This window comes from Schistocerca serialis, chromosome 2 (genome assembly GCF_023864345.2).
Source record: "Schistocerca serialis cubense isolate TAMUIC-IGC-003099 chromosome 2, iqSchSeri2.2, whole genome shotgun sequence".
NCBI lineage: Eukaryota > Metazoa > Arthropoda > Insecta > Orthoptera > Acrididae > Schistocerca > Schistocerca serialis.
In genome coordinates, this window is record NC_064639.1 from 648,385,595 (window position 1) to 648,396,732 (window position 11,138).

General features: G+C 43.4%; 1 protein-coding gene across 1 annotated transcript in view; it reads left to right on the forward strand.

Moving 5' to 3' along the window:
- The window catches only part of LOC126457725 (juvenile hormone esterase-like), a 69,617-nt gene extending 59,272 nt beyond the window's left edge, over positions 1-10,345 (forward strand). Inside the window, exons 9-10 of the mRNA XM_050094261.1 lie at positions 606-741; positions 9,970-10,345. Of these exons, the coding sequence (XP_049950218.1) occupies positions 606-741; positions 9,970-10,150 (317 nt within the window). The 3' untranslated portion in view covers positions 10,151-10,345. The remainder of the gene's footprint in view (positions 1-605; positions 742-9,969) is intronic.
- The last annotated feature ends 793 nt before the right edge of the window (positions 10,346-11,138 follow it).

Consider the following 11,138-nt stretch of genomic DNA (forward strand, 5'->3'; position numbering starts at 1 on the left):
ACTTCGAGGCTTGTTTTATGGGACCGAAGTCGTGATAATCCCCTGGCCAGAGGTCAGGACTATTAGGGGGGGGGGGGGATGTTCGTCTCGAGTGCCGAGTGCCATGGACAGGGCCAGCTTCCCAGATTGACCGACGTCTTGTGTCGAATCGCGACCACCACAGAACTTGGCGCACCATTCCACACGTTGATTTTCGACGTACATGCTTACCCACACACTTTCTTCATTCTCCAACAGATATCTGCAGGTGTTTGTCACTCAGCAGCCAAGAAAACAATAACAGCAAAATGGTTCCGTTTGATCACATTTGATAACAACGTCACTGTAGTTCACGATGTGACATTTACCACACGCCGTGGCAAAGACACGAAATCCAAACAACCCAAACAACTCCCCTGCATGCATGTCAGTGCTTATAGACCGGCATTGGGGCCCGCTACGTTGCTTATACGCTGGAGAAACGCTATCAAACTGAAACATTTTGATCGCCTCTTAAAAAAAAATAGCGAGGTATAAAAGTATAATAGCATTTCAGGTTGAACCACTTCCAACTTTATAATGAACGAGGTAACAGACCCTGCAGTGATAATCGATCATATTTATAGGGGCCTCTCATGCCGATGACGTCGTCTATTTATTCTCTGGAGAAATGTACAAAGACATCCCCAAAGGTCCAGAAACGGTGGAAGGAAAAGCAATAGCGCGTATGACCCGACTGTGGACGAACTTCGCCACTAAGGGGTAAGTACTGTAGCTGAACAATAGTATACCTCATGACAATAAATGGTTCAAATGGCTCTGAGCACTATGGGACTCAACTGCTGAGGTCATTAGTCCCCTAGAACTTAGAACTAGTTAAACCTAACTAACCTAAGGACATCACAAACATCCATGCCCGAGGCAGGATTCGAACCTGCGACCGTAGCGGTCTTGCGGTTCCAGACTGCAGCGCCTTTAACCGCACGGCTCTCATGACAATACATTTCTGTTATTTGATAGTGTAGCTCTGTAGATTGGCTCTTCTTCGTCAGCTCGCCTTGCCCCATTACGACGTATTTAGTTTTGAAAAAAAAAGAAAAGTCAACATAAGAACAGAAATCTGTGATAACCAAGGTATGTAACTCGTGTTACAATATCTTTTTTATCCCGTTAAAAAGCACACTGGTCGTTTTCGAGCGCTGTGGGTGGTGCTGAATTGTTTCTATTGGCCATGTGACTCTCCCCTACAGACGTAAATCATGGGAGTGAAGTGGTGTGTACGTGCCAGTTACTTGTGTGGGGTCAGAGCAGTGTGATCGGTCGACGTGAAGACATATCAGAATGGCAGAAAGGAACTATCATGTTTGGATGTTCCATGACCAAACCGTCAATAAACATCACCTTGGATTGTCTAAGGTACAGTAAATTTCCATGAAACAATGAAACACTTTTGTTGCGCCTTCATTGCTCATATGCTTGATTATTCCTCTGACAGTATAAATCTTCAGTGTTCTGTTGATTGCTGTCAGCCGTCTGAAATGGCCAGTGTGTCGACTGCGATTGAAAATGAAGAAAACAGAGTTTCGTGCTGTTGTTGAACATTTTTAATTGAAGGATTGGGCTGCCGTACAAATAAAAACATAATGGGATGAAGTTCAAGCTGACACTGCACCATCGTTGAAGACCTTTAACGTTTGGATTAATGAATTTGAACGTCGCTGGACAAGCACCGAAGACGATGCAGGCTCCGGTTCTCTAGAAGTGGTCACTACAAGAGAAACCATTGAAAAACTTATGATGCGGTGATGTAATACCGCCAAATAAAAATGCATTACATTGCTCACACTGTAGGCATCGTAGCTGAGCGAATGCATAATATGCTGCATGGCTATGAGGCAACTGTGTTCGAGTTAGGTGCCGCGATTGGTTACAGTCGAGCAATACTCATCTGGCAAAACATTTCAACACAACGTCTGGCGATGTTTAATCACAATCTGAAAGACTTCTTGGACCAATCTGTGACGGTTGATGAAAAGTAGACCCAGAACTACCCACCAGAATCAGTATATGGGACAGAGGCTGATGAAAATTCACCGAAGAGGGCATAGACCATTTTGTCAGTTTGTACAGTGGAGGCCACTGTTTCTTTTTGGATTCCCATGGAATAATTCAATAAATTACTTGGAAAAGGCAGAACCATAACTGGATCGTTTGAAACTTGTATTGGCTGCAAAGAGAGCAAGGTGGGCAGGCAAAATTGTGCTCCTTCGCCAGGATAATGCACCATACCACATATCAGTGAAAACGATGGTGAAGGTACATCGATTGGGCTTCGATTTGTTTCCTCATCCGCACTATTTACTAGAGAGCCAAGTCACTTCTTCTCGTTTTCTGTCTTATAACTTCGGTTTGTAGGGAAGAAAGTTTCATGATATCAGGAAGTGGTTGTTGCAGTCAACGAATATATTTTGCAGTCAACGAGTACTAAGAGCAACAGAACCTATTTTTCCTATGGGATGAAAAATCTGGAGGATCGCTAGACCTAGTTCATATCCCTCAAAGGACATTATGTCGAAAAATAAGGTGAGTTGTTCACGAAACAAACTCCTTTACCAGACTTATCAAATCACCGTCGAACTACTGGTAGCCATATACACACTGTTAAGAGCACTAGTTGTAGAAGTATCCTAACCGATTGAGACCTCAAACACGTGTTATGCCTTACTACAGTCTGTCTGTCCGAAACAGGAATTGCTGCTGTAAGGAAATGCAAGCCGATTCGTACCAGTTTTCGAACGAACATTGCGATCGAGACTGCATGGAATGGAAATACGAGTCTGGTGCATCGCAGATAACCAGTGCTCTCATGATTGCCAGAGAGAGGGGTGCAGTGTGGTCCGGAGAGTAGTTATTTGGCCACATTATAAATGATTGAAGGCAACGCGTGCACAGACGGTCTGAAGAAGTGTTTACTCCGCAGTGTGTGGCGGGCTGCGTTTAGGTTGGCGGGTTGGGAGGTGATTTCTTGAACATGATGTTTATTTTAACATTCTCGATGACCAGATGTTGTCCATTCATCTACATCATCATGATGAATGAGATGTAAATACTCCCGTTTTGCAGGTTATCAATAGGCACGTTCGAACGATGACCATTAAGGGTTCCGATCACTCCTCGACTTGGCTGCTAAGAGAAACGATATTAAATTCTTTGGATGACATCGAGAACTGTTGATAAAATTTTTCGTGTTGAATAAATCGCTCCAGTTGTAATTGAAAAGTCCTCTCTTTGGATAAAAACGTACACACGACCTGGGTTTCAGGATGTAAATCCCATCTTGTTTCAGGATGTAAATTTCATCTTCAGGCGCTTAATTGAGTACTCAGAATGACACCGGGCAACCGGAGCCATGTAAGCGCCCAGCCGGAGGCTCAGCAATACCGGTTAGCAGCCGGCCGTGCGAACCGCAGTGAGAAATCTCAGTACAAATATATGAGTACACACATAAATCAGGGAGTGAAAGCCACCGGAACTAATTCCGAGGGCGAGGGGACAAACGAAGTGGTGGAAGTACATCTGTCCTCACACTGCCATTAACATTGATGAACCTTGTTTAACATGCCATCCCCTTGACGACACGGGATAAGGTCAGTAAAAAGAAAACGGTGAACTAAAGATAGATATTGGGAAAAGTTGGAAATGAAGGAGGTGAGACCTGGATAAGTGTAAGTACCCAGAGATTGTTCAGTTTCAAATTAAGCAGTAGGCAACGATTGACAAACGAGATAAAGTAATGCAGTAGAAGATAATTGGGTAGCTTTGAGAAATTAAACAGTGAATGCAGCAGAGGATCAAATAAGTAAAAAGACAAATTCTGGTAGGGGTCGCTGGACGTAACAATAGGTATTGAACTGATGAAAGAAAAGAATTAAAAAAATCGGCAAATGGGGCAGACAAGGAGAATACGTACACCTCAAAAGAGAGAATTGACAAAAGAGCAGAATGAGTAGAGGAAAAGTGTCAGTCCACAGGGCGTTCGAAAATTCCCATTAAGAAATTCAAGGGCTTGTAGAGGGGAGAGAGTACATAACATTTTGAGTGGGAATCCATGTTCGGAAACGTACCGTCCCCGTTCTACGATGGCTTCGATTCAGATGTTTAACTCTTGCACTTCTTGAGGAAGTGACTTAGGCGTAACACAGTACAACTATTAGGTAACTGTTCAAAGGAAACAAACGAAACATCCGTTGATCACTTAAGTGTATTTGCTTGTATTAACAGTGAAACATTATGTGTTTACATTATTCCGAAACAAGAAAGAACCCAGAATACTGTACGTACAGAACAATATTGATGCATTACAACAGCGGGTCGAGGTAGCGACCACCAATATTGTTACAGACTTGAAACTTCCTGGCAGATTAAAACTGTGTGCCCGACCGAGACTCGAACTCGGGACCGTAGCGTACACGCGGCTGTAGACTGAAGCGCCTAGAACCGCACGGCCACAACGGCCGGCCGTAAATAACTGCCCACTGATTTCTGTTTGCAGGGGAACCTCCGGATGCTCATCAGGTAACTTTGATGGCAAAGACATTAACGTGATTTACCTGTGAGTTCCTCTAACTACTGTAGCACGATTCTGCCTTCCAGAAATGGACAACAGTAATAGCGAAAGACGACATTTGTCGTCAGGGAAGACATTAAGCATGAAGGGATGCAGGCGATCCGCGGCTGACATGGTGCCTTCCATTACTACCACTCATCCCATTTTATCACTGCGTCACGTATCCGCGACGCCATTTGGAGGCATCCAAGTTTGCAGTGGGCAGTGGTCAAAATGTTTTGGCTGATCAGCATAAATCCGGCGATCGCGGCCGCCAAGCCGTTGGATCACCTCGGCCTATCCATCTTTCACTTGTCATCTGTTGAGAATTCACTGAACAGCACGTGAGAAGTGACGTGGAGCCCCATCACGCTGAAAGGTACACACTAAATGACATCAGGTGACCGTCTGACATAGTGCACGTTTGCCCTATTACATACCAGGAGAAGCAACTCTGAGACTTTTCTCTTTCCTTCAGCAGATGAGGATGCCTTCCACATTTGAAATGAAATCGTCGTCGAACTGGAAGGTGCTGTCGTATGGGTTTCTACTCAAAGTATTGTGTACACATTCCCCTCTTTAAGTCCGAGAAATTTGCAACGGGGCTTTGTCATTCACCCTGTACAGTCGCACGTATAATTTGTAGACACACAAATGCCTCTATAGGAAAATTGAAGAGGCTTTTGGAGAAAAGAGAAATACCTTTATGTATGTCAAGAGCCCAAATGAAAAACTACTACGATACTACATAAAGAATGGGCACCTTCGGAAATCATGTTTTCTCCTTCCACCATCGCGTGACAGAGGTCGTCCACGGACTCGCTGTACTCCAGCTACTGAAAAAACTATTGTGGATGTAATACACCAAGAACCTCAGCGAAGTACACATAGCTTAGCAAGGCAGCTGCATGTCTCGCAACCCACGGTCGTTAACGTGCTGCACTGGGCTGCACCATCATTATGCTTCCATTCAACACCTGCATCCTGCAGATCGCCATCAGTGGATCAATGGTTCCAACAAGAACAGGAAGCCAACGATGGCTTCGTGGACATTGTAATATTGTCGGATAAAGCAGCATACACTCATGAGGGTATCTTTAATATGCAAAGTGCCCACCATTGGAGTGAGGTTAACCCGCATGTCACTCGCGACCGTGGATATCAAGTTCGATTTGGTATCAATCTCTGGCCTGGAATATTGGGCGACATGTGTTTGGACCCCTACTTGTTGCCTGAAAGATTGGCTGCATGACTCTCAAAGTATCTGCCTGATGCGCTGGAAGCTGTTCCACTACAGTATTACTTTCAGAATTACTGTTGTCCATTTCTGGAAGGCAGAATCGTGCATAGGATATGGTTCCAACATGATGGAGCACCTCCTCACTCTGGTATTAATGTGCAACAGTACTTGGACAGAACATTTCCAGGGAAATGGCTCGGACGTTGAGGTCCAGTTGTAACGCCACCACGTTTACCTGACCTAGATCCCTTGGCTTTCTTCCTGTGGGGACACCTGGAGGAGCATTTTTACTCTACTCTGCCGACGGATGTGGAAGAATTGGTAGCTCGTATTCATGTTGCTCTTGTTACTGTGGACGCAGCTTCGCTGCCAAGGGTCCAGATCTATATGATCCGGCAGGTTGCACAATGTTTGGACGTGCATGGAGGTCGCTTATAGCATGTGTTCAATATGGGCGCTCAGATGTCACACATTAGCAACCATTGACAATAATATCGTCCATATTAATGACCGCATGACCTTCACAACAGAGTACGAAAAGTTATTTAAATTTTGTACCGAAAGCAGACCGCAGTTACAAGAGTTGAAGAATATGAAAGTGAAGCAGTAGTTGAGAAGCTACTGAAACATGGTTGCAGCCCATTCTCGATGTTATTCAATCTGAACAGCAAACAGTACAGGAGACCAAGGAGAGGTGTCTGGAAGGAATTACTCAGAGAGAAGAAATTAGCACATTGTAATTCTCTCAGTGACAGCAAAGGGCTTGGAAGAGCAGTTGGACGCAATGGTTAGAGTCTTTAAAAGAGACTGCGCGATAAACATCAAGAAAAGTAAAATAATGTAAATAGAATGTAGTTCAATTGGATGGGGTGATACTGAATGAATTAGATTAGGAAATTAGACACAGAGACCGGGGCTTCACTTTAACTGCAGCGTGTGTCGCAGCCTCGGCCAAATGGAATCCCAAGTTTGGCCAGGAGCGACATTCGTTCCAGACTGGGGCGGCTGAAGCACTAATGGCACTTCGACCGCGTCCCCCACTAATCCACCCGACTCAGCTTGCGACTGGCTAGTGACGAAAGGCATTGGGAGCGATAGGATTATAAAAAGAGAATGAAAACTTTTAGTGAAGACATCCTACAGCCATCACCTAAGGGTGACGGCGAGGTATGCAGTCGAAATATCGTGTTACAAAAATGGTGGCCTTCGGATAAACACCCGACAGCAATATAAACGTGCTTGGATCGCTAATGGCGTGCTGTTCACTATATTGTCATGACGTCGCTGCTCAAGTCTGAACCAGTCATTGATAGAACGTATTTCGTGAACACCTCCCCTGTGAGACGAGTTTCTGCGGGGAAGGACCGCACATTTCACCTGGTTCTAAGCATTCTGAACTGGGTGTACGGCAGCCGATGATTCCAGCCATTCCACTCTAATGATTCCTACCTCTTGCAGATGGATTCGGCCTTCTCGTGGTTTATATTCTTCAAAGACGAACCATTTGTCACTTTGCAGGACTACATAAGAGGTTAAAGTATCCTTGCCCGATACTGCTCGGCTGTCGTATTACTCTCGACAGCGATGAGAAGCGTCCAACATCTAACATACTACAGATTCTAAGTTTGATTGAGCCATCTCCCAGCTGATCAGTGGTACTGCATGCCTGCGACGTGCATTGGTTCCTGCCCACTGGAAACGATCTTCGATGAAGGAGACGTGACGTCATCGGAGGAGGTTCCATTTCAAGTGCTCCCAAGAAACTTATTTGATCATGTTTAGATGGCTGCATATTGTGTTGTGTAGGTGGACACAGATCTCCCAGATTCTCCCAAAACTAAGTTACACAGTTCTATTCCATTATCCTCCGAGTACCTACGAGCCATGACATCCGCGTAGCGATCATCAGCTGGTGGTATTGATCGCGTGCAATCGCTGCCAAGCACATATTATCTTCTGTGGCCTACGACGGCGGCGTAATGTTCGAATAGGGCGGGCAATTTCTCCTGCTGGCAACCATCCTTATCATAAAGTGACAATGCGCATACGGTCTCAGCTTGAAATCTCCTCTTCAGGCATTTCGAGAGAATGGAATATTCCTACAAAGACGAATAGTTCCGTTCACGATTGAAGGCATAGTCGGCTCTACCAAACATCACTGACACTGTAGGTTTACTTCTACGCCCATAACTACGATAGAGTTTATGTAGTCAAAAGCTAATCATGTCTTCACAATACCTCCAGTGAACACATCGAAAATTAATTTATATTTTTACGGTTCTTGTTTTGGTAGCAGACATGTATGAACACAAACTTACTTATTAATATAGGACTGCTCACGCACGGAACACACACACACACACACACACACACACACACACACACACACACACACACTCAATGTTTCGTCTGCTCTTCGATTATCAAACAAGAAGTGAATGGCGTCCTGCAGTGGAAACACCGGTGCTCGTCGAATCACAGCATTTGCATAGCTTCGGCGTGGCCAGTACTTGCATGGTTGCCTGTTCTGTCACACCACGTGCTATTGTTAATTTTGCCTTTGCCTTTATGGCAGAGGGAACAGGAGGTGTGGTGGGGCGGAGTCCTTGATCAGCAGTCTGATGTCCAGGACTAAATTCCACACATACACACACACACACACACACACACACACACACACACACAAACACACGCACATCACTACTCTTATCAACTCGCAACAGACCTACTGACATACATAGTGCTCACATTTCACCAACGAGGTATTCCTGCAGGCGCGGAGAATAGGAAAAACTTTTCCAATTAGGTGGCTTGTCATACGACTTTTATGTAATCAAACAAGAAATGACTGTTATCGTAAACCGATGCATCTTTTGTTTTTTTCCGTTACGAGCACATGCTCATGATACAAAACAGTTAAGTGTGAAACATCTTTTGTAACTTCTCTCATGATTAAACGATGGTTTACACGAAGCGAATACTTTATGTGAATGTAATTACCTGAACGCCTTTCTTGTTGAGAAGCTACTTTAATTAATCCATAATCGCTTTTGAATCAGAAAATAATTCATTAAACCTTTTTTTATAATTTCCGAGAACTTGTTACAAATATTCCAATGCTACCGTAAATCTTTCCCCATTTTCATTAAAAATATCACATTTCACTGTAGCACCCGTAAAACAGTAATTACTAAGATTATCACTAACTTGTACCACATTTCAGTCACAATACAGTATCTCGGAGAATGAACGAGATTTTCCTAGTGTGAAAGAGTGGAGTTAGACTGGAGATTGTGACGGATACAGTACTGCAAATCGCACGTCACTATGACGCTTCCTTGCCTCTCCTTTTAAAGTTTGTGGGCAAAAGTCTCGGGAAGGCCAGCCAAGTTCAAAGATGTCCCATATATAATTACCAGTTCTTGGAATTACGTGAAGTGTATGGCGCAAGTTTAGAAACGGTATTTCAGCTGTCTGCTACAGACAAATGTATAGTGAACACGAAAGCACGTCGCGGGCTAACTCACATGGGATGATATCGGCCCAAGACCCATGTGTCATAGCATTTCGGAGGTAATACAATAATTTGGATTTTATGGGTCAACATTGTCTAGGATGGACTTCCAATACCGCAAAAAATGTGTCCACAAATTAATTACCATACAAATGTTTGATGAATGGACTTCATGTCTCTTCCACAGAGCTATAGATAGTCTACTGATAGATCGCCGGTGGTTCGAATGTTGGTGTCAGGTATACATTTCTGTACGGGGGTCATATGCACTGCATAGGCATTAGAACATGACGGCCTTGTTTCCTCGCCAGCCCATGTGATTTGGCCACCGAAGTGCATTTCTTGAATAGTCCTGTAGCCTGAATTCCGACAGCAGCGTTAGAGAGGGTACCACAACAGATAAACACCACTCTTATCGGCTCTCATTGCAAGGGACACAATGGAGACATTTAGGACTTACCGTAGACTACTGATACACAATTTTCGGATCAGATAATGAACGTCACTACCTTTCCTGCCAAAATTCCTACACTTGTAATTCATAAATTTATCAGTATCGCGTCACCTTGCTTTATTTAAATGTATATCTGTTTGTCTGTACGTTGTAACATAATGATTATCATTTTACAGGAATCCGACACCAGATCCTGAAGATCCCACTCTGTCTGTGACATGGACCCCATTCAAGAAAGACAATCACTACTACTTGAACATCACAAAGGATGGACTGAGCGTCGAAAAGGACCTAATAAAGGAAAGAATGGATTTCTGGGACAAGCTCTACAGACTGAGAGCATCATTCCACTCATGACAAGCACCATGAACTGTGCTGCTGTGTACTGCAATAATATTCGCTAGACTCAAAAGTAACTTAACTGATTTATGTAGTGCTGCATCAGGTCCGTTTCTTTATGTTGTAATCAATAAAGTAAGTTCCTACTAAGGAAATCCGGAGACCGTAAATAAAAATTCACCATTTGAAAAAACCAAACAATTATTTCTGATCATTTAATGGCAGTATGTCCATGCTGAACAAAGCTCTTCGGAAACTAGCAAACGTCTGGACTGTGGTATCCTTGCAAGCCAAGCCGTCACTTTTATAATAAATATGCGTCTAAGTAAAGCTAAATGTTATTATCTTTACATAAAGAAAAGTATTATTTTATCAGTAACCTTCAAACCATGTGCTACTTACATGAGACTTCTATACAAAAGTAATCATTTTCAGAAGTCAAATTGATAACCAAATTACTTAATTCAACAAAACTGAATTTTAAATTGCTGGTGTACTCACGTACCATCACAATAAAATAAAAATTGTGATTAGTAAGAGGAGTGTGAATGAGAACAGTGGCATATTTAAGTTTACAAAATAATAAAAAGTTTCATTAAACCTTCAGAAACGACAATTTTTCGGAGAACCAGCTGATAAATCTTACACAAAAGTTGCAAACACGCATCAGTTAAGGAATGGTGATTGTTGACAAAGCATGTTTTGCGGTGGAAGCTATACAAATACTCCCCTGAGTTAGCTCCTTTTACAACGCAAGATGATTTTCTTTACATGCCTCCACTGCGAGTCCAACGGTATTCCAACGGAATCAACTACAACCAACTACACCACAACCTATGGTTCACCTGAGAACAGGGAGCTGTGAATATCATTTAACTACCCTACGCTGGTGCAGCAGTACTCTACCTATTCACCTTGATTCAGGCGCCAGCAGAAACGGTTTGCTGTGGGTGACGAGCAGCGCAATGTGACAGTTGTAACGTTCTGCTCTGAACACGAAAATATA